At 39.5% G+C, this 23,845-nt stretch overlaps 1 protein-coding gene across 3 annotated transcripts in view; it reads right to left on the minus strand.

Moving 5' to 3' along the window:
• LOC143275205 (run domain Beclin-1-interacting and cysteine-rich domain-containing protein-like) overlaps nt 1–23,845 on the minus strand; it is a 152,198-nt gene that overhangs the window by 70,776 nt on the left and 57,577 nt on the right. For all 3 annotated transcript variants that reach the window (XM_076579178.1, XM_076579181.1, XM_076579179.1), the window contains exons 7-9: nt 20,235–20,341; nt 4,705–4,884; nt 32–74 (exon numbers count right to left, since the gene is read on the minus strand). In XM_076579178.1, coding sequence (XP_076435293.1) covers nt 32–74; nt 4,705–4,884; nt 20,235–20,341 — 330 coding nt within the window. The remainder of the gene's footprint in view (nt 1–31; nt 75–4,704; nt 4,885–20,234; nt 20,342–23,845) is intronic.

Raw genomic sequence — 23,845 nt, forward strand, 5'->3', positions numbered from 1 at the left:
AATCATACAAGGTAGCAAATGAAACACTCACTGTCATTCATGCCATCACTGTTAGCAGGAAACTTTTTCGCCTTCTGAAACCAAAGAAAATGTCTGTCAGGAAACAGCACTGTCTAAAAATCTCATTTCCCCAAGAGTTTTGATTTTTGTATCTCCAAGGTCAACATTTTTGCACAGCTGTGCTGATGCCACAATTACCTTTATGTTTATACATATGCAAACAGTAGACCGTTTTAAAATATGAGATTTCCAATTGGTTTAAAAGTGGTAAGCATTTTCGGTTAATTTATGCTGCATATCATTTCCTAAAGGATTTGAGTGTGCTAAATTCATTTAACAAATTTGCCATGTGAAATCTCGCTTCTTTTCCTAGATATAATTAGTTATTCAAAATGGCCGCCTCGCAGAACAGAAAATTCCTTCAGGCGTTAGTGGACACAAACGTTAGTGTTTATTTCAAATAATTCTGAACCAAAATTTGAAAAAAAACCATATAAGTATTTCAAACTTGTGCTTTTCATCATAATTGTAAGGACTGGATCATCTTTCTATCAAAATGTATCCCCGACCCCTCCCCGTGCAAAGAAATGAAATAATGAAAATTTACCTCTATGCCTTTTAGTTTTGATTTGAAATTCTTTGTACATGTGAAATGCAAAAAACAGTCAAGTTTGAGTTATCTGAATGATAATTACATAAGTAAGCCTTTGACTGACCAAACTAAACAGCAAAGGAATCAAACACAAAGAAGGTGGTAAATACAAAGAAGGTGCCAAATTCATACTATTTTGTCTGAAGACAGATTGAAGTTGCTGCTAGGCTTTATAATCTGTCAATCTTCTTGCACAACAGTACCTTCTCCTGTGCCAATTTGCGAAATCCAAAAAAATCTCTCGATAAAGCAGACGCAGCCAGCAACGTTAAATCAATGGAACTGGAGCCTAACTATTCACGATTTTCTGGTTCAGTTCGTGTAGTTTCGCTTTAGTGTATGTAAATGATAGAGGAACAATGCCTGCTGATAACAAGAGACTATGCTCTTTCAGTTCATGCTTTCAAGTACAGCTGTTTCTGCAGACAGAGTCATCAGTGCTGCACTTGCATGCACCAGTACATTGCAGTTTATGCTTTCTACACTGGCAGTTACTCCTCTGACACCGTGTTTTGCAACCGCAGCTAATGAGATAAACGCAAGTTTCAGGCACTGCTGGAAGAGACATCAGAATAGGTGCAAATGTGCCATTGTTGATGGTCCATTCCATGGTCTCTGGTTTGGGCAGCACTGGACGTTGTTTGTCAGCTTGGTTCCAGACAAGTGCCTGGTAATGTGCTCGCATGACAGAGGAACGACATGGCGTCGTGTGTTGGTGGCAAGGTTTCCAAGGGCTGGGCTCGAGCAAACAGAACTGACCTTGCATCATCTATGGAAGCAGTGTCCATGTTGTACACTTTACAGGTGAAGGCCTCTGCATCAGCACACGCTTGGTGAGACAGTTCACCTCTTCCAAGTGTTGCAAGGAGGGCATGATGCTCTTTGAAGACTTGCAAGCAAGATATCTTGGTATGGCCAGGCAGGAACGATGTCGTATCACTTCCAGTAAGTGAATGAAATGCCAGTAAGGCACTGAGGAAACTGTCGTCAGAGGGAAGCTGATCTACAATGGTGTGGACTGGAATGTACTTTTTGTTCTTTGACGTTCCCGCTTTCATCCACACTTTTGAGCATGGCATTTTGTTGAAGTGGGCGAGGAGAAGGACCAGCACATCCGTATCTCATGCAGCAACAACAGCGCTTGAAGCTTGGCTCTCCACACAGTGAAGAATAAGCCGAGTGTCGGCCTCCTCGTGTTTGGATTCTAACTCTTCAGTGTTTACATCAGGAGTTGAGGACTCAACCTGTTCTTCATCACTGAAGCCACCAGAAACTACAATGATCTTGTTTTCAGGTGCCGGAAGGATCACTTGGCGAGACAAGAAATTGGCCAGGTCAGCTGGGCAATGAAGTTTTCCCACTTTGGTGGTAGAGGGACTTCTCTGCTTTGGATCTCTCTCCTCACGGGCACTGCATGCTTGCCTCGTTTCTGTCTGGTGCCACTCTTGATGGACATTTCGTAGTACCTGTCAAACACAAGATCTATTCGAGTGAAGACAGCGCCGCTCTGAAGAACGGATTCAACAAATGTGTCAGCTAGGTCACCAAAGGTCTTGGCATTTGGTGGCTTTCCAGTTGCAATCACAAGTGCTTGGCCATCAATGATGAGTGTGGGTTCTTCTCCAAGGTCAGCTGGTTGAAGGTTTGGGGGGCAAGGTGTGTCACCAATCACAGCATCTGCTAAAAGGGATTTCTGACCAGAACGGAGATTGCCAGTCATTTCTGCTATAGCAGCTGGGGCAGGAAGAAGCTCATGCTGTAGTATGTCTTGCAGATTGACGTCTCTTCCAGCTCTGTATGCCGTGATAAGTCATTGTAGAAACTTCCTGTCGGCCTGGATGACTTTCTGTGCACTCGTCTTGGATTGCTTTTGTTCCACTTCGAACAGGGATGCGAATGTCAGGCATTTGTTCCTGTGCAAAGTGTCTTTGAACTGCACTTACTGGTCGCTGCAGACAACAAGCCTTTCTTCAATGAATTTGATCAGCTGGCCTTGACCCCTTTCCTTGACTGTCAACAAATATTCCGTGATGTTGCTGGGGATAACGTCCTGTGTTGCAATGTTCTGGAAGTCTGTGGATGCCTCGTGTGTGAAGAGCTTAAAGGTTTGCAAAGTGTTCAGTAGCTTATTTTCATCCCTCAGATCAAGCCTTTGTCTTGCCAGGTTGCACTGATTGTGTGTGAAGTTGTCATCTTGTGATTGTGTGTGAAGTTGTCATTTTGTGATTGTGTGTGAAGTTGTCATCTTGCCTCAGTCCTAAGGTACATTTCATTTCACTGCTGATGTGATATCTGAGGTTGTAGGAGAGGGCCCACCTGTTCAGCGCTGTGGTTGTTTTGGTGATGCCTACTATTCCACCACCCTTCTTCCCTGTGTTGTTGAGCCATTCCTGACTTTGGTCAGGGTCAGCTTGGTTGAACTGTTGAGGTGACCTCTTGACCACGAAGTTGCCCTTTTCAAACTCCGCCTTGACGTTCTCCGGCAACTGATTCACCTCACGTAAGTAGATGAATCCCCATTTGGCCAAAAGCATGCAGATGTAGTTGCCAAAGGCCTTCTCTGTGTGCTCTAGTGAAAAGTAGGAGAATCTGGACCATCTGCATGTATGTCCACCAGAACTTGAAGTTGGGATTATCATTGCTCGACACAAATGCATCCATAGCCTTGCTGAAGTTTGGAGAAGCAAACAACTTCATCAGTCCATCTGTGCCATCAGTGGACAGTTCATCATGTATCTGTCTTTCAAGATCTTGGTCTGTGTCTTTGATGAACATCAAGAGCTTGGGAACAAACAATCACGAAAGCGCTTGAAGTGTCAACTTGTGTCCTCTCATCCCCCGGGCATAGGACTTTCCAGACATCACCTGTTCTGCTGTTCCTGGACCAAAGATGTTACTTTCAATCCAAGCTTCCAGACCTGATCCCTGTACGTGCTTTCCAATAATCTGAAGAAAGTTCATAGCGGTATGAAGACCTCCTAATCACACAACCAAAAAGCCCTGGTACTCTGGTTTGGCCCACTTGAGCTTCATCAGTCACCAGAAGAGGGCTTCGTTGACTGTTATAACAACATGGTGTTGGCCAAGTTGTCTGGCAATGTGCTTGCATCTCAACACAACTGTGTGAAGCGTATCAAGTTGATGGGCTGGCGCTTGTACGATTGGCATGTAACTATCTGTCATCATCTCAGGTGAAACATCGCTGTGAGTTTGACTGAAGTGGGTCCATCCTGATGGACATTCTGATGTCTCAAATGATATCAATCCAGTGTTTGTTGGTGGTTTGTGGATAACATATTTATCAACAGTTAGTATCAAGAAGATATTTCAGTGTTAAAATCTGTTTTAATTGATATCAATAACTATTTTAGGAGGTTTAATGCATTATTGTTTACTTTTGGTTGACTCAGTTGTTGATTTTTTGAATAAAATATACATGTTCGTTTGGCGTGGCGGCCATATTGTTTGAGCCGTTACCATGGGAGACTGGAGCAAGGTGGCGCTTGGCAAGTTATAGCAATCGATTCTGCATACCTTAAACCTTCAGAAAAACACGGCTGCCACAAGTTAACCAACAATGCGTACGGGTATTGGCTTTTCCGAAAAAAGAAATAGGCTACAGAGGCAAAGCATAATTTTATATAATGACCATGTTTGCTCTTTTTCATTGTCATACAAGAGCAAGCCACTTATCAACACAAATTCACACAGTGTTATAACCCTTACACACACCCACACACATGCACCCAAACACATGCACACACAAACACGTAGACACACATACACAACACACACAGATGCATGCATGCACACACGCACATACATGCATGCAAACACACACACTTTAACACATGAATGCATATAAAAATACACAAGAACACACACACAAACAACACAAAACACACAAACTCACATTAACACAAGTACACACATACACAACACACACACATACACACACACACACACAACACAACACACACAAACACACGCACACACACGACATCACTTTTCCTTGACTTCCACACACACACAAAAATCCAGTAACTGCATACCTCCACCAATCTCTCTCGCCTACGGAGTCGGATTCGTTGTTTGAGTTCATTGATTTCATCATCAGATTCCTCTTCTTCAGAAGCATTGTCAGCCAAAGAATGCTTTCGGAGCAGTTTCTCCCACTTCATTTGTTCAAACACACTAATCAGCACATCTGAGATTCCAAAGTGGGCATTCTCCTGCAAAAAAAAGCAAGTCAACGCACTCACACACACACACACACACACACACACACACGCAAACACACACACTTTCTTTGTGTATGTATGTGAGTCAAAAGTACTAGTTTTCTGAATAAGAAATAAATAAAATGGTAATATGACTGTGGATACATTTTAGCTACTTTATAATATTTTGTGCGTAGTCAGAATGTATGGAAAGAACTGATTGGCTCACATGTGTGTTTACACACAATGTGAGTGAACTGATTGGCTCACATGTGTGCTTACACACAATGTGAGTCCATGAAAAAACCCTGCTTCAGTTGTGTGTGTGTGTGTGTGTGTGTGTGTGTGCGCACATGCAAGTGCACATATGTGCATATGTGTGCATGTCCATAGCAAACTTGAACAAATTTGTTTGTTGACACCAAATTTTACTCAAAAATAGGGAAAAAAATCATTTCTTTCCAAACATTCTAATTATAATGACAATGCACTTCAGGGAAGCTGCCTTTTAGTTTTGTCTAACACAAGGATGAGTGATCAAACAACTGTACAAGGCCACAAGAGCTGAGCTCCTAAATGAGAACAAGGGAGACTAGTTCTGCACTACAGCTGGAGTGTGCAAGGGATGCCTACTGTTGCCAACCCTCTTCAGTGTGTCTCTGGAGAGGATTACGGAAGACTCTTCAAAGATCATGAAGGCACAGGGGGAAGAACGGTCACCAATCTGCATTTTGTGGAGGATACTGATGGTCTTGCAGACAGTGAGCAAGAATTGGCAAGCTTTGTGGAACACATGGACAAAGCAGCCTCTGCTTCAGCATGGAAATGAGAACTGAAAAGGCTGAACTCACGACAACAGCACCCTAGGTATGATGTCAGACAACAGCACCCTGGGTGTGATGTCAGACATTAACTCATGACAACAGCACCCTGGGTATGATGTCAGACATTAACTCATGACAACAGCACCCTGGGTATGATGTCAGACATTAACTCATGACAACAGCACCCTGGGTATGATGGCAGACATTAACTCATGACAACAGCACCCTGGGTGTGATGGCAGACATTAACTCATGACAACAGCACCCTGGGTGTGATGTCAGACATTAACTCATGACAACAGCACCCTGGGTGTGATGGCAGACATTAACTCATGACAACAGCACCCAGGGTATGATGTCAGACATTAACTCATGACAACAGCACCCTGGGTGTGATGTCAGACATTAACTCATAACAACAGCACCCTGGGTGTGATGGCAGACATTAACTCATGACAACAGCACCCTGGGTGTGATGTCAGACATTAACTCATGACAACAGCATGCTGGGTATGATGTCAGACATTAACTCATGACAACAGCACCCTGGGTGTGATGTCAGACATTAACTCATGACAACAGCACCCTGGGTGTGATGTCAGACATTAACTCATGACAACAGCATGCTGGGTATGATGTCAGACATTAACTCATGACAACAGCATGCTGGGTATGATGTCAGACATTAACTCATGACAACAGCACCCTGGGTGTGATGTCAGACATTAACTCATGACAACAGCACCCTGGGTGTGATGTCAGACATTAACTCATGACAACAGCACCCTGGGTATGATGTCAGACATTAACCCATGACAACAGAGACGTTAACTCATGACAACAGCATGCTGGGTATGATGTCAGACATTAACTCATGACAACAGCACCCTGGGTGTGATGTCAGACATTAACTCATGACAACAGCATGCTGGGTATGATGTCAGACATTAACTCATGACAACAGCACCCTGGGTATCATGTCACACATCAAAGTCAGCATGAGAAGTTTGGAAACAGTGAAGCCGTTAAATATCTTGGCTCCATTATATCAGATGAAGTTTCAAAAGCTGAGATTGTGGTAAGGGTTGCACAAACAACAGCTGCAACTGCAAGACCATCTGGAGAGACTGCACACCAAAATCCACTTACTGCACTCCTTTGCCTTGCCAGTCTTCCTCTATGCCTGAAAAACTTGGACACTCTCAGCAGACATGTAAAGAAAGATACTGGCAACATAAATGAGATGCCACAGGAAGGTCTTAGGCATCCACAACATAGATCATGTGACAAATGAAGAGGTCCACGGCAAGATCCAATAAGAAATAAGACATCATGATGACCTCACAGTCGTCAAGAAATGGAAAATTAAAGTGCAATGGACAAGTTTCCCGCTCAACAGGATTTGCAAAGACCATCTTGCAACAGACAGTCAGAGCAAGCCACATATAAGATAGACTGAGGAAAAGGTGGGAAGATAATATCCAAGAATAGCAGAGAGTGGTGAAGGACAGACACAGGTGGAGGAGAGTGGTGGCACTGTCTTCAATGGTGCCCAAATGACATCGGCAGGTATCAAGGCATAGATGAAGGTGACTTCATGGACAAAAAATTATAAACAAGCCAAAAATGTTTCAACAGTCAGGTTACTGTTAAATATTTTTCCTTTTTCACCAAATTTTGCATTTTTATCTGACATACTGACACAAGGAACAATAGTAGTCATTTTAATATTTATAGTTCAAATGGTAACTACTTCTGCTGTGTATGGAAATTAAACTGATGCATACATCTGCCATGAGCAGCAAATTTGTGCCATATAATGGGACATCAATCTGGATATACTAATGGATTTTTTTCAAACAGTTCCAACTCATCTGAAACATCAATTTCAAAAATAAAACTCAACGCTCAGATCGGCTATTGTGTTTTACACTCAATGTGAGGGTCTTCCACTACATGTTCGCCCAAGTGGTCGTTTGTTGGTAAACAGCATTGCAGCAACTCCCTTTCATGCATATATACATTGTCACTATGGTGAACATCAATGACACTGGAGCGTTGCAAAGTATGCCATGGCATAAACAAAACTGCGGACTACACAATGACACAACACAGTGCATCATCAGCCTGGGCATCGGTAGACCAAAGACGAAGAGAGGAACCAGAGCAGGCAGACTTCACTGTTTGTGGGGCTCTGTCCCCTGCACTGATCGTCCTCCTGTCTCAGATGTCAGCCCTGCTGTCGCTGTGACTGTCACTGACAATGTCACATCTGCTGACCTGTCTGGCATATCCTCTGATGTTGCTCCTGCTGTGTGTGATGTCAGCACTACTGACAGTACCCCTGATGTGTTCTCTGTGTGTGTTGACACATCCACTTTATGTGGCGCTGTTTGTGCTGCTTCCAATCTCAGCACACATGTTCATGCTGACATTTTTACTTCCCATGACACTGTCTCCTCTGATGACAATTTTCCAAACTGTGATGTATCCCCCGTGATTGTCCCTACTCTGGTGGGCACAACAACCAAGTGGTTAAAGCTTTGGACTTTCAATCTGAGGGTCCGGGGTTCAAATCTTGGTAATGGCGCCTGGTGGGTAAGGGTGGAGATTTTTCCGATCTCCCAGGTCAACATATGTACAGACCTGCTAGTGCCTGAACCCCCTTTGTGTGTATACGCAAGCAGAAAATCAAATACGCACATAAGATCCTGTAATCCATATCAGCGTTCGGTGGGTTATGGAAACAAGAACATTCCCCTGAAAAAGGAGTATGGCTGCCTACATGGCGGGGTAAAAACAGTCATACATATAAGAGCCCACTTGTGTACATACGAATGAACGTGAGAGTTGCAGCCCACGAATAAAGAAGAAGTAGGCTCTACTCTCCTTCCTACTCCTCCCACACCTGTTTCAACTCCCAGACATTTCTCTTCCTTCCCACTTTCCTCCACTGCTCAGACACCATCATCTCTTTTCCACAGTCTGTCTGCCTGACTCACATGCTTCACCATTAAATTCCTCTCTTCCTGCCTCTGATCTCTTTCATGCCTGTCTGTTCAATGCTAAATCTGTCTGCCTCATCGAGCTCAACAGTAAGGTGGGGAAGAAAGGAGGTGGACCACACACCAGCAGGCCGCCATCTTGCCGGAGGCTACTGCCTGCAGTGAACGCCTCTCCTCTCTCTCCCAGTCTCTCTCTAATTAAGCTGGCAATTCTGTTGTGGCTGAAAATTACCTTGGTTTTAATGTATACAAACAACTGGACAAGAGAGAAAAAGAGGGCGAGAGAGAGAGGTTACTCAGCCATAAAATGTTAACTGTGACGAAAACTGACAGGAGGGGGGCAAAGAGAAAAAAAGGGATAGAGATGATGGCAAGCGCATGCGCGCGCGCACACACACACACACACACTGTTTTTGGCTGTTGTTTCCTTGTTTGTTTTGTTGTTGTTGTTGTTGTCTTTTGTTGGACCTCCAACCTCCTATTTTTTCCCATTCTTTTTTCCCTTTTTTGTATTTTTGTTACAAACACACACACTGACACTGTGTTTCGGTGTCTTTTGTTGGGCCTCCGACCTCCTATTTTTGACTCACTTGTGTAAACAAAATGAGTATGTTTTAACCCGGTGTTCGATTGTCTCTGTGTGTATGTGTGTGTGTGTGTGTCCATGGTAACCTTTAACATTGCCATTTTCTCTGCAAATACTTTGTCAGTTGACACCAAATTAGGCATAAAAATAGGAAAAATTCAGTTCTTTCCAGTCACCTTGTTTAAAACAATACTGCACCTCTGGGATGGGCACAAAAAAATAAAGAAAAGAAGCGAAATGATATGCAAACTGCATTTACTGTTATATTTGTATTTTTTCTATTCTCTAAACTTGGCACTTTGATCTGATATTCTGACACAACAACAAGAGCAGTCATTTTAATCATTTTTTGTTCAAACAGGAACTTCTTTTGCTGAGCATGGAAGTTATATTTATTTTGCAAACGTTTTGGTGCAGATAGTAAAGAAGGGAAATTAATCTGTAATTAATGCTAGGGGACTTAATTTGCTTTAAATTGATCTTTCTCATCTTAAACATTACATTTTGAAATTATACTCAATACATAAAAAGCTTGTGTGTTTTACTCTCAGTGTACAGGGCTTTCACTATGTTCATTCGCCCAAGTGGTTTTTTTTCGGAAAATACTAAAACCAATACAAGTGGACTTTATGGATCTATTGGCTGAGCCCTGAAGGTCATGGGCAAAAATCAATTGCGTACACATATTCAAAGCGCGTGCTCATATTCTTCGCGAACGCGAACAACGCCATTTTTTTTCAAGTTGTTGACCTGCCGTTCAATCCTATATTCAATCGACAATACACGATAACATGTGATGGAAAGTTGGAGAAGGAGACCGTCAAATATTTATTCAGAGAAAGATTTGTGAACACCTCATCACTTACTGGATTATGCCCCAAACTGCCATAAAGATATCCATTGAATCAGTCGGAATTTACAGTTAAAAATAATAAATCATGAGAGTTAATACCCTTGAATTGATGAAACGCAAAAATTTCCAGTCTTGACTTTTCTCAAAATGAAGTCCTTTTCACTTCATATGACGTTTAGAAGTACTTGTACTTGGCTCAACATTTTACTAGTTTAACAAAATACTCAATTTTCATATCAACTTTAAAACTATAAAACTAGAATGAACATAAAAGAGAAATTGAATCGACCATGTCAACCGGGTGTAACTAAACTTGTACATCTATCTAGATCCAGAGAAAACGGCTAAATGTTGCAGTGTGATTGCGGAGATAGCCACTTCTCCTTTACTGCGGACTTAAAAAGAATTTTTAATTGTCCTTAAAGATTTTTTTAATGTCCAAGATACACCAGAATAATATGATTTGAACAGCGTTCTCACTGCGAATACCACAATCGATTTATCGCCCTTTAAAAAAAGCATGTTTAAATATTATATTTTTGAGGAGCCATGATAGTGTAATGGATAAGACAGTTTCTTCTCATCCAAACACACGGGGTTCGAATCTGCCATTAGGACTTTTTTTTTTTTCTTTTTTCTTTTTCTTTTAACCTGAAGCTTTATAATAACAAATACAGAACACATTTTAATGATTAGATTTTTTTTTTTTTTTTAAGTGTATCACAAGTGAGTCTTGAAGGCCTTGCCTCTCTTGTTTCCCATTCTTTTTTCCCTTTTTTGTTTTTTTGTTACACACACACGGACACTGTATTTTGGTGTCTTTTGTCGGGCATCCAACCTCCTGTTCTTCCCACTTTCTGTTTTTTCCCTCTACTTTTTCTGTTTTTCTTTTTTTTTTCTTTTCATTTTCTTTCTTTCTTTTTCTCTTTTTTTTCTTTTTTTTAAAGTCTTCTTTCATTTTCTTTCCACCCATTCATGCACAGTTCTTTGTCTGCCTGTCTTTCTATTGATGGGCAACTTTTTTCGACTTAAGTGTACGATTTGCTACATGAACTTTGTCAAAGAGAACTATTTGTTGCTTTAACTGTTATTATTATTATCATTTTTATTGTTGTTGTTATTACTATTATTTGATCAATTGTTATTATCATCATTGATATCATAATTATTATCATCACTAGTAGTTGTTATTACCATTATTATGGCCAAGACTAAGAGAGAGACAAACAGAGAGAGAGAGAGATGTCAAAACAAAACAAAAAGTTTGTATGTTGTTTTTTTAAACAAAAAGTCTCTTTCCCATCCCTATTGTTGCAGTTTCTTGCCAAACATTGATGAACAATTTTGCTGAAAATGTCTACACTCTACTACTGTCCAGCAGTGAAATGTACACTGCCAGAAGACCGGCATGCAGCCTGTTTATATTACTGCGGCTGCCACTTCTTTCTATTCAGCTCAGTGGTCTGCCCTGATCAAAAGACTATTTCTGATGACATTTTTGAAAATAACTTTTATGCAGTATTTTTTACCGAAACCTGGTTAAAATCACAAGGTCACAATCCTAAACTTAAACAACTGACCACCCTCCGGCAACAAAACCAAGTCACTTCCTCGACCGTCTCATGGAAGTGGCATTGCCATCTTCTGCAGAGACATCTTGGAATCTTCCCTTTCCTTTTCACACAACCACGCCTTTCCACATGACTTTTTTGAAATGCTTGAAGTCACTCTCAATGTCCCCAGTCACTCAATCATCTGTTGTCTCTATCGTCCTCCTTGGCCTAGTAATAATATAACAAAAATTGCCCCTTCCTATCTCTGTGGCTGCTTTCACCTCTACACCCCATCTCATTCTCTATGATCGACTTCGGACCCACTCCTTTTACACATACCCAGATTCAAACACTCCATTGTCAGCCGCCGTTCTTTCTCTGTCTGTGGACCTTGGTTTTGGAATGAACTTCCTCTTTTGCTTTGTCAGGTGCATGCAATGCGCCCTTTCAAGTATAGCCTTAAAACCCATCTATTTCCAAGATAGCCTCCTTCCCATGCCTCTTCTTTGTCTTCAGTTAATCAAGTTTACAGTTATGCATGCATGTGAATGACTGGTTTGAAAGCGCTTTGATTTGTCTCTGCACATGATTCAGTGTCATATAAATACCAATTATTATCATTTTTATAATTATTATATTCATTATAAGTAAGCAGATTTCATCAATATATCACAATATTATTGAAAGTAGGTGAAAGAGACCACACCATGTGAGGGACATAATGTCCAGGAACAACCATCTTAATCAACAAGTCGTGACTTTTGGTCCAGAATTTGTCAGCTGGACTTTACTAGCATTCCGCATGCACATTTGAATACTTTTCCTGTTTTTTGTGTGTGTTTTTTTAACAGAAGCCAACTTCCATAATTATTTGATGAGAAACATTCATAGTTTTCAAAGCTAAGCATTTGTTTAAATCAATTTTGACAAAGAGAAACCATTTCTTTGGAATGTCAACCTGGATCAGAGAGGTGGTAATCAACCTTGAATCTGATGTGTTCGGAGTGGGAAAATGTGTCTGAACTGCCAATTATAATTTCAATGAAAGAACTGGAGTTATCCAGATTATTGGGTATATCACACCCAAAAATTTGTTTGGCAATCATGCAATGATTTATTGAAAAAGCCATGATGAAGATCGGGAAAGTTTGAAATTCTGATAGAGCTATATTAACATTTTGACGTTGCTGGGTTGTTGTTTTTGGGTTTTTTTTTTAATGAAATGCTGATTGATGAAGGCTGCTTTTGACAGAATTGTTCTGTTTCCAACACACAACTTTCAGTTCAACACACGCTGCTTTAGATGAGTTGTTCTGTTTCCAACACACAACTTTCAGTTCAACACACGCTGCTTTAGATGAATTGTTCTGTTTCCAACACACAACTTTCAATTCAACACATGCTGCTTTAGATAGAGTTGTTCTGTTTCCAACACACAACTTTAGTTCAACACTCGTTTCTGATGGTGAGCAAAAACATATTTTGGATCATTACATATGTATGCACTGGTAACTCCACTCCCCTAATTCCCCAACCCATCTCCCCAACCCACCCACCTACCAGCAGCATTTTTGGTTTTGTGAGCAAAATATGATTTGGATAGTAACATATCTTAGTAATGTACTGGAAACCACTCAGAAGACACAGGAGACACAGAACAGCAGACGGACAAAAACAGAGAGACTGAAAGGCACAGAGAAAGACTCAAAGACTGAAACCAACAGATAAACAAAATTCAAATTTTATTTTTTCAAACTCTAAACATCTCCCCCCCCCTACCCCTACCCCCACTCTCTCTCTCTCACACACACACAAAACAACAACACTGAACAACAACAACAACAAACCACCATGACAATGAGATGAATAATTTTAGCTTGTGGAACTCAGGAGATAAAGAGCTCTCAGGGGAGCTAATTTAATGGTTAGCAAACTGTATTTTCTGTAATGCGGGACTCGAAACATAGAACATTGTGACATGACGTACGGCACACGTCAATACAGCATTGGTGAACGACATTTCATGACGTACGCTGTACGTCAACAGCGCAGTCAAGAGGTTAATAAGACTGACCTCCCATTTGAAGGTGAATATGAGAGATGTGTGTGTCAATGTAACTTCTGATGCAGAAGTGACATTGCGCATCGCCAAGGCCGGCTCCGCCGTTGGCAGACTCAACAACAGGCTGTGGAACAACAAAGGCATCAGGCTCAGCACCAAAATCAAAACCTACAGAGCTGTTGTGCTGACCACCTTGTTGTACTGCTGTAAAACATGGACGACGTATCGCCGTCACATTCAACAATTTGAGCAGTTTCACCAGAGATGCCTACGAAAGATCCTCAGTATAATAGGACCGACCATTCACTGATGAATTTAAAACTTAAAGTTGAAGAAAAACATAAAAGCTATTGGAGATTTAATTCATCGTTGCTGAAAGACCCTACATATGTAAATGTTATCAATGAAACCATTATTAAGATTAAAGATCAATATTCAGTTCTACCCTATAATAGAGAAAATATCAGTAGTGTCCCTAATGATCAAATACAATTTACAATTTCAGACCAATTGTTCCTTGATGTTTTACTCATGGAAATTAGAGCACAAACTATATCATACAGCATAAGGAAAAAGAAAATGGAATATGACCGGGAAAAACATATATAACAGTCCTAGAAAATAAAACTTCACTTGAATGAATCTGACAAAAAAGTATTGCAAGAAAAACAAGAGAATTTGAAAGAGATTAGAAAATCAAAAATGGAAGGCATATTAGATCGAAAGCTTGCTGAACTTCTCAAGTGAAAAAATAAACAATATTTTTGCTCCCTAGAAAAAAGACATTTTATAAGTAAACAAATGATGAAGCTGATTACAGATAAAGGGGAAGTGATAACAGAAACTGATGGTATGCTGAAAGAAACCAGAAACTTCTACGAAAAATTATATACACAGAGACCAGTTATAAGAATCGACATTGACAATTATATAAACAGTTTGCCAAAATTAACAGAAAACGAAGCCATTGAGTTAGAAGGTCCAATCACTATAGAAGCAGCATCCAAAGTTTTGAAGAAAATGCAAAATGATAAAAGCCCTGGTTCTGATGGGATGACTGTGAACTTTTTTTTTTCTTTTTTTTTGAAGTTTTTTTTTAAACGGCTAGGTAGTTTTGTGGTTCGTTCCCTCAATGAAAGATTTGACAAGAGAGGCAAGGCCTTCAAGTTCAAGACTCACTTGTGATAAACGTTTTTTTAAAAATCTAATCGTTAAAATGTGTTCTGTATTTGTCATTATAAAGCTTCGGGTTAAAAGAAAAAGAGATTAAAAAAACGAAAAAAAAACCCCTCCTAACGGCAGATTTGAACCCCGCCTGTTCGGATGAGAAGAAACTGTCTTATCCATTACACTATCGTGGCTCCTTAAACAACGTTCAAAAATATAACATATAAACATGCTTTTTTTTTAAAGGGCGATATTCTGGTGTATCTTGGGCATTCAAAAAATCTTTAAAAGCAATTAAAAATTCTTTTTAAGTCCATGGTAAAGGAGACGTGGCTATCGCCGCAATCACACTGCAACATTTAGCCGTTTTCTCTGGATCTAGATAGATGTACAAGTTTAGTTACACCCGGTTGACACGGTCGATTCAATTTCTCTTTTATGTTCATTCTAGTTTTATAGTTTTAAAGTTGATATGAAAATTGAGTATTTTGTTAAACTAGTAACATGTAGAGCCAAGTACAAGTACTTCTAAACGTCATATGAAGTGAAAAGGACTTCATTTTGAGAAAAATCATGACTGGAAATTTCTGCGTTTCATCTATTCAAGGGTATTAACTCTCATGGTTTATTATTTTTAACTGTGAATTCTGACTGATTCTATGGATATCTTTATGGCAGTTTGGGGCATAATCCAGTAAGTGATGAGGCGTTAAAAATAAAAAAAGTCCACTCTTCATACTGATTTTAGTATTTTCCGAAAAAGACCACTTGGGCGAATGAGAGTGAAAGCCCCGTACACTGACAGTAAAACACACAAGCTTTTTTATGTATTGAATATAATTTCAAAATGTAATGTTTAAGATGAGAAAGATCAGTTTAAAGCAAATTAAGCCCCCTAGCATTAATTACAGATTAACTTCCTTTTTTTACTATCTGCACCAAAGACATGCAAAATAAATATAACTGCCATGCTTAGCAAATGACCCAAGAAAGTCCAGGTAAAAAATAAAATAAAATAAAATAAAATTCCATGCTTAGCAAAAGAAGTTTCTGTTTGAACAAAAAATGATAAAAATGACTGCTCTTGTTGTGTCAGAATATCAGTTCAAAGCGCCAAGTTTAGAGAATAAAAAATATATATATATATAACAGTAAATTCAGTTTGCATATCATTTGGCTTCTTTCTTAATTTTTTGTGCCCATCCCAGAGGTGAAATATTGTTTTAAACAAGATGACTGGAAAGAACTGAATTTTTCCTATTTTTATGCCAAATTTGGTGTCAACTGACAAAGTATTTGCAGAGAAAATGGCAATGTAAAAGTTTACCACAGACACACAGACACAGACACACACACACACACACACACACAGACAACCGAACACCGGGTTAAAACATACTCACTTTGTTTACACAAGTGAGTCAAAAAAGGAGAAATGTCAGCTACACAAAAAGAAAGGATTATAGTTTGCTTACCTAAAGGAGATAAACCACGAGAATACTTAAAGAACTGGAGACCAATATCGTTATTGAATGTTACTTACAAAATTGTTTCTGGTTGTATAGCAGAGAGAATAAAAAATATATTACCAAAATTAATAAAAGACGATCAAACGGGGATTGTACCAGGAAGGTATATAGGAGATAATCTCAGGACTCTTTATGACATAATGCATTATTTAGAAGAAAAAAAGCTCCCTGGATTACTTGTATTAATTGATTTTGAAAAAGCCTTCAGTTCAGTACACTGGAATTATATGAACAATGTTCTAAAAACTTTTGGATTTGGAGAAGACTTACAAAAATGGATATCCTCGTTGTATACAGATATTAAGTCGTACGTAATCGTTAATAGAAAAAGATCGGATAGTTTCCCTATTAATAGAAGATGTCGTCAAGGAGATCCGATATCGCCTTACTTATTTGTATTGTGTGTAGAAATACTTGCTTGCAAAATAAGGGAAGACAAGGAAATTAAAGGTATACACATAGCAGATACTGAATTTAAGATTAGTCAGTTCACAGACGATACTTTTACATTAAAAGGTGACAAATATTCATATGAAAAACTATTTGAAGCATTAAACAGATTTGTAGACATTTCAGGATTAAAAATGAACTATGAGAAAACAGTAAACGACTGGTTAGGCAGCAAAAAATACTCAGCACAAATATACCTACTGCATATTAAAATGGATTGGAATCCAAAAGAGTCTAAGTTATTAGGTTTACGAAGGAAACTTCTCAAATGATTCAAAGAAATACTCGAGATAAATTTATTGAAGTAAAAAACTTACTGAGAACATGGCTTAAAAGAACAACAACACCGATTGGAAGAATAGCCGAATTAAAATCTTTAATGTTATCTAAACTTATTTACTTGTGGATTCTTTTACCAAATCCACCTGACAGGCAGATCAAGCAGTTGCAAAAAAATGTGTTGTGCGTTTATTTGGGATAACAAAAACGATAAAATTAGGAGACAATATTCTGTCCATAGTATTCAAAAAGGGGGGTTAGGTATTCCAGATATTGTAACTTACTAACAATCATTAAAAACTGTCATGGGTACGCAAACTTATCGTTCGGACACCAAGGTGGAAATGAATTTTGACAGCCCTGTGTCCTGAAGTGGAAATGATGGACAATTATGGTCCAAAACATTATGCAATCAGCAAACTCAACTCTTTCTGGAGAGATGTTTTTACTGCATACACTAACAAAAGTGGAAGTAAAAAAGGGCAAAGAAATATTGGCTGAACCCATATTTTTTAATGAAAAATTCACAATTGGCCATAAGGATTTTTTAAAAAATTTTTATAGGAACTGGGCAGGACAAAATATTTTCTTTGTTAAAGATTTGATTGATGAAAATGGTAAATTTTTAACGTACAAGTCCTTTCCACAAAAAATTAGATGTAGAATTAATTTCATGGAATTTACAAGTTGCATTCATTCGATTAAACATTACTTGAATAAGAATAACATTAAGATTGAAAGCAATGTAGCAGAAATCAACACAAAAGCTAAACACCTCCTAATGAGTGTAAGTAAAGGATCTAAACAGTATTATGAAATATTAATGAATGAATTAGAAGTATCCAGCATTAAATCATTTACAACATGGGAGGAGAAGCTAAATACACAGTCAGACTGGGAAGCAATATTGAAAAAGATTTGCAAAATAAACGATATCAAGTTAAAATGGTTTCAAATTAGAATTTGTCATAGAATCCTGGTGACAAATACTATTCTAAAAAGCATGGGATTAATAGATAATGATAAATGCAACTTCTGTGGTAGAGAGAAGGACACTGTAAACCATTACCTGTTTGACTACTATGTATACTCACTATCGTTTTGGATAGAATTACAAAGTATTATCATAGAAAATTGTCAAAATTGTGCTGAACTAAATTTGAATAATAAGCTCATATTATTTGGAACAGAAGAGAACAGCAGAACTGATGATCTTATCCTACTACCTGGAAAATTCTTTATATACAGATGCAGAATAAACAAACTCAGACCAAATATCCAAATGTTCTTGACAGAATTAAAGACTAGATATAAAATTGAAAAACATGCACACCTACTGAACATGCAAAAGCGTGAATTTGTTATAAAATGGCTGCCATACATGAACCTGATAGAACAATGAACTTTGTCAAACTAGTTTCACAATGTATTAGTTAAAGGAAACTGACTTTCTGTTTCCCCAATGTTACTTTATTCTGTTATTTATTGTTGATATTTTTATGTCCTTTGTCTTGTGGTGATACAAACTCATACCTCGAGTGTATTACATTGCCTACTTAGATGATGAAGTGCAGTATAGATACTCATATGAAGAAATTTCCTACATGCATACCAAGAAAGTGCCCCAAGTTTTGTTTCTTTTTTTTCCAATTTATTAATTTACTTATTTATTCATTTATTTGTGATCACGTTTTTTTTGTGGGGGGGTGGGGGGGGGTGGGGGTGTTTTTTTGGTGGGGGGTTATTTTAAAAAAATTTGTGTGTGTGTGTTTTAGTTGTTTTTTTTTGTTTGTAACGAAGTGCATATTTAGTACAGTGACAAAAAAATTATGTAAAATATGCACTATGTATGCCTATGTTCTTCTGTATACGTCTTTGTCTTGTTACACTTTTTTCCCTGTTATGCAATAAGTTAATGTATTGTATTCGCACTGTTTGGTTATATTATTTAATTATGTTAAGATTTGTACAATGTAAACAAAAACTGTATGAACAACAACAAAAAAAATGAAAAAAAAAAAAAAAAAGTGGCAAGGCAGGGTCTCCAACCTCCAGGTCCTAGAGAGGAGCGGCCTGACCAGCATCGAAAACCTGCTGATCCAGTGCTAGCTACGCTGGACAGGACACGCTGTCCACATGACAGACAGCAGGATCCCGAAGATTCTTTTGTATGGCCAGCTGAAGGAAGGCCACCGAACTTGAAGACCCCGCAAGCGCTTCAAGGACACCTTGAAGACAAACCTCAAAGCCTGTGACATAGACATCGCTTCCTGGGAAACTGATGCCCTTGATCGCTCTCTCTGGAGGATGCTGTGCTCTAGTGGCATAAAGACGTTTGAAAACAAGAGAACGCTGGCCATTAAGGAGAAGCATGAGTGAAGGAAGCAGGGCTCAACTTCTGAAAAGGTTTTCCCTTGCAACACCTGTGGGGAGTGCTGCGCATCCAGAATTGACCTTTTCTCCCATATGAGGACACACACCGACAGATAAGCCTGCCTGCCTACTCATCCGTCAGACCGACGCGAGACTCCATCACTGTGCAAAAGAAGTTCTTATTTCAGCAAAACAAGTATAAAACAACTGCTATTAATCAAGGTGTCAGTATTTCACATAAAACTGCTTGGTCTTGTAAATAAAAATGTAACAGTAATTTTTGGGTGAAAATATTTAAATGTTTTTTGTGCCCTTCCCACACATGCAATGTCATTATAATTAGAACGTGTGGAAAAAAAAACTGATCATCAGCTATTTTCATGCCAAATTTGGTATCAACTGACTTATTTCGAGAGAAAATGACCTGTCAAAGTTTACCACCAACACACAGACACACACAGACAACCGAACACCAGGTTAATACATAGACTCACTTTATTTACACAAGTGAGTCAAAAAAAAGGAGGGATGGAATGGTGGGAAAGACATTAAAACACATGCAAAAAAAAACAAACAAAAAAACCCAAAAAAACAGGGCACACAAACAACAGCAAAAAGTGACAGCACTGACAAAAGGCACCCTGTAGTATAATAGGGGCAGACTGCACCAAGAATACCCACCCTCTCCAGCAAGGCACAGCAGTTGAAGTCTTGCTCCGACAGATAGGACATCAGACTCTGACCCTTGGCCGGGGGGTGAAGGAGGCTGTCCCCACCATGTAGGCTCACTACAAGCACACAACACAGTTATAATCATGAGTGTGTATGTTATACCAGATTTGATTTGTTTTTGGGGGGGTTTTGTTGTGTGTTTTTTGTTGTTGTTTTTTGTCTCTGCATTGCACACATCACAGTTATCATTTGAGTCTGGATGTTTTCTAGATTTGTTTTTTCAAGTCTGTCTGTGTGTTTACTTCTTCTTTTTTTTTTCTTTTTTTTTTTGCTGTGTGTGTGTGTGTGTGTGTGTGTGTGTGTGTATAATAACAACAACTAAAACCTGATCTTTGCACCTTATGGGAAGTGATGTTTGTGGATCCAAAAAAGGAGGTCAAAATGTGTGCACAGCATGAGTGCTCAGCTCAACTACATCAAAACGCAAGTCACTGTCGCTGTCACCAGTCCTAAAATCTGGTTTGGTCGTAGGGGTGCTGAACTGCTGAATGCATCACCAACATTCTCCATTTCTGCTGTTTATTGGATATGGCCCGATCTTCAGAAAAGCTCCTCTCTGTCCACTCAGTAATATTGTCTGCCCCATTCTTTTGCTGTCTGCATGTCTCCTTTTCCCCTTCACTATTCCCCAGAGAATGGTCTTATTGAGCCCTTCAGATCTTGTCATGTGGCCATACCATCTCATTTTCCATTGTTTCACTATGGACAGGTCTTCATACCAACCAACATGATGTCTGATGGTTTTTCTTACTTCATTTTTAATGTGGTCTTTGTAGGAGAAGCCATGGAGTCTCTTGAAGCATCTCATTTCCACTGCTTGGATCCTTATCTGAAGCTCTGGTGTAAGAGTCCAGAACTTGCATGCATGCATGTAAGAAAATGGAGAGAACCAGTGTATACAGTACCTTCAGGTTTGTTCTGAGACTATTGTTCTTGTCTCTCCATTTGGGCTTCTGTCTTTGCGAGGGCTGTTGCAGTCTGAGCAGCTCTTGCCAGTATTTTAGCACTGGACCCTTCTTCACTGATGATGGCACCAAGGTACTTAAACTGTTTTACTGCTTCCAGCTGTTAACCACTGCCCTTGACTGGGTCTTTGCTGCTTGTCATGAGTTTCATCTTCTTGGCCCTGATCTCCATTCCATACTTGATTGATGTTTCATCCAAGCAGTTCACCAGTTTAGCTAGTTCTTCCCCACTGCCTGCCAGCCCATCAACATCATCAGCCAATCAGACATTTGTTATGCTTAGTCCTACGATGTTGACAGTGCCAAAGTATCCTTCCAGGTCATCAATAGTAATACATTCTAGGAAAATGTTGAAGAGTGCAGAAGACAAGAGGACAGCCTTGACAGATCCCAACTGACATGTGGATCCACTCACAAACAGTTCCTTACGAGGACTGCACAGTTGGCTTTTGCATATAACCATTTGATGGTGTTAACCAGCTTTTGGCCAATGTTATATTTCTTCAAGTTTGCCCACAGTGCATCATGCCACTGTCAAATGCCTTCTTAAAGTCGATGAAGACATGAAAGATGTTTTGCTGGTGTTGGCTATATTTCTAACACAGAACACAAGGTTGAAAATGAGTTCTGTGGTACTTCACCCAGTGGAACTTGGCTTGTTCTTCTGCAATGACTTCTTCTGCCTGTGGTCTGAGTCTGTTCAAGATTACACTAAAAATCACTTTGCTTGCATGGCTGATCAGACTTACAGATCTGAAATTCTGACATAGTTGTAAGCTGCCTTTCTTGGGTAGAGTGATAATTAGAATCTTTGTCCATGCTGGCAGCCATTCCCCAGTCTGCCAGATTTTGTTGCAGATTCTGGTAAGGACATCTGTCACTGCCTCTCCTCCTTCTATTATCAGTTCAGCTGGTATGTTGTCAAAGCCTGCTGCTTTTTCATTCTTCAGTGACCATATTGCTTCCTCCATTTCTTCATGCAGTATTGTAAAGTCATTATTTGCTGGCTCCTGGCTTCATAGTGCAGTGGGGTCTCCATTTTCCTGATTTTCCTGGTTGCAAAGCTCTCTGCAATATTCAAAATATCCTATCAAAATACCTTTTTATTCTGTGAGCCATCTTCCTACTTTGTATTGACTCTGGTATGCCTTTGCTTTGTTATATCTTTCACAACTTTGAATGCTTTTCCATTGTTGTTCTTTTTCAGTCTTCTATTTCACTGCACTTTCTTCAACCCAATCCTTGCTTTTCTTCATGCCTTATCTGATCTTTTTGCTGAACTCTTTGCATTCTGCTGTGTGTTTTTTTGTGGGTTTTTTTTTTCTTGTATACCTGGCATCCTTCATGTCTGTTTGATTGTCATTCATGTCCAAGATACATTACTGAGTTTTCCGGTGGCGTTTTCCAAGCAATTCACTGGCAATCGAAATGTAAGAATTGTCCATAAATTTTCTCACAAAATCTTATGATTTCTGGCATTTATAGATGTTTATTTCCATAACTGGAATCCAATTTACTCCAAGATTTACAATGTCTATAACAACAACAACAAAACCACCATAAATACTCCCAAGAATTACCATGTCTATCAAAACAACAACAAAACCGCCATAAAGAACTGAACAACTCTTCTCTACAGGCCCTACTTCAGTGCAGAGGATAGTTAATTACACGTCCTTTCCTCCAATGAGGAATTTGTTCTCAAATCTTAAATCTTGCATTGGCTGCAAGAGTGCACTGTCGTTGTGTTTTTTTTTTCCTTTCTTTCTTTTTCCCCCCTTCCTACTTCCATGTAAGCTCATGAGACACTGACAACAAGCAAACCATAATGTCTGTCAAAACACGATAAGAGGTAAACACTAAAAAGGTTTGTTTTCTTTTTCTCCAAAAACATGTTGCTCTTTCTTGCTTTGCCTCTCTCCCTCCACTCCCACATTGGTTTGTCCCCTGCCTTAATGTCCACCTAGTTCTTGTGCTTAATTCTCTGTGGAGGATTCTTCATTTCACAATCTCTATCACACTTGTGATTTTGATGAAGTCACCCGTCGGTCTGACGGATGAGTAGGCAGGCAGGCTTATCTGTCAGTGTGTGTCCTCACATGGGAGGAGAGGCTGATTCTGGATACGCAGCACTTCCCATAGGTGTTGCAAGGGAAAACGTCTCCAGAAGTTGAGCCCTGCTTCCTTCACTCACGCTTCTCCTTAATGGCCAGCATTCTCTTGTTTTCAAACGTCTTTATGCCACTAGAGCACAGCATCCTCCAGCGACAGCGGTCAAGGGCATCAGTTTCCCAGGAAGCGATGTCTATGTCACAGGCTTTGAGGTTGTCTTCAAGGTGTCCTTGAAGCACTTGCAAAAAGTATCTTCGGGATCCTGCTGTCTGTCATGTGGACGTGTCCTGTCCAGCGTGGCTGGCACTGGATCAGCAGGCTTTCGATGCTGGTCAGGCCGCTCCTCTCTAGGACCTGGAGGATGAAGACCCTGTCTTGCCACTTTATGCCGAGGATCTTTCGTAGGCATCTCTGGTGAAACTGCTCAAGTTGTTGAATGTGACGGTGATACGTTGTCCATGTTTCACAGCAGTACAACAAAGT

This window comes from Babylonia areolata, chromosome 30 (genome assembly GCF_041734735.1).
Source record: "Babylonia areolata isolate BAREFJ2019XMU chromosome 30, ASM4173473v1, whole genome shotgun sequence".
Lineage (NCBI taxonomy): Eukaryota > Metazoa > Mollusca > Gastropoda > Neogastropoda > Buccinidae > Babylonia > Babylonia areolata.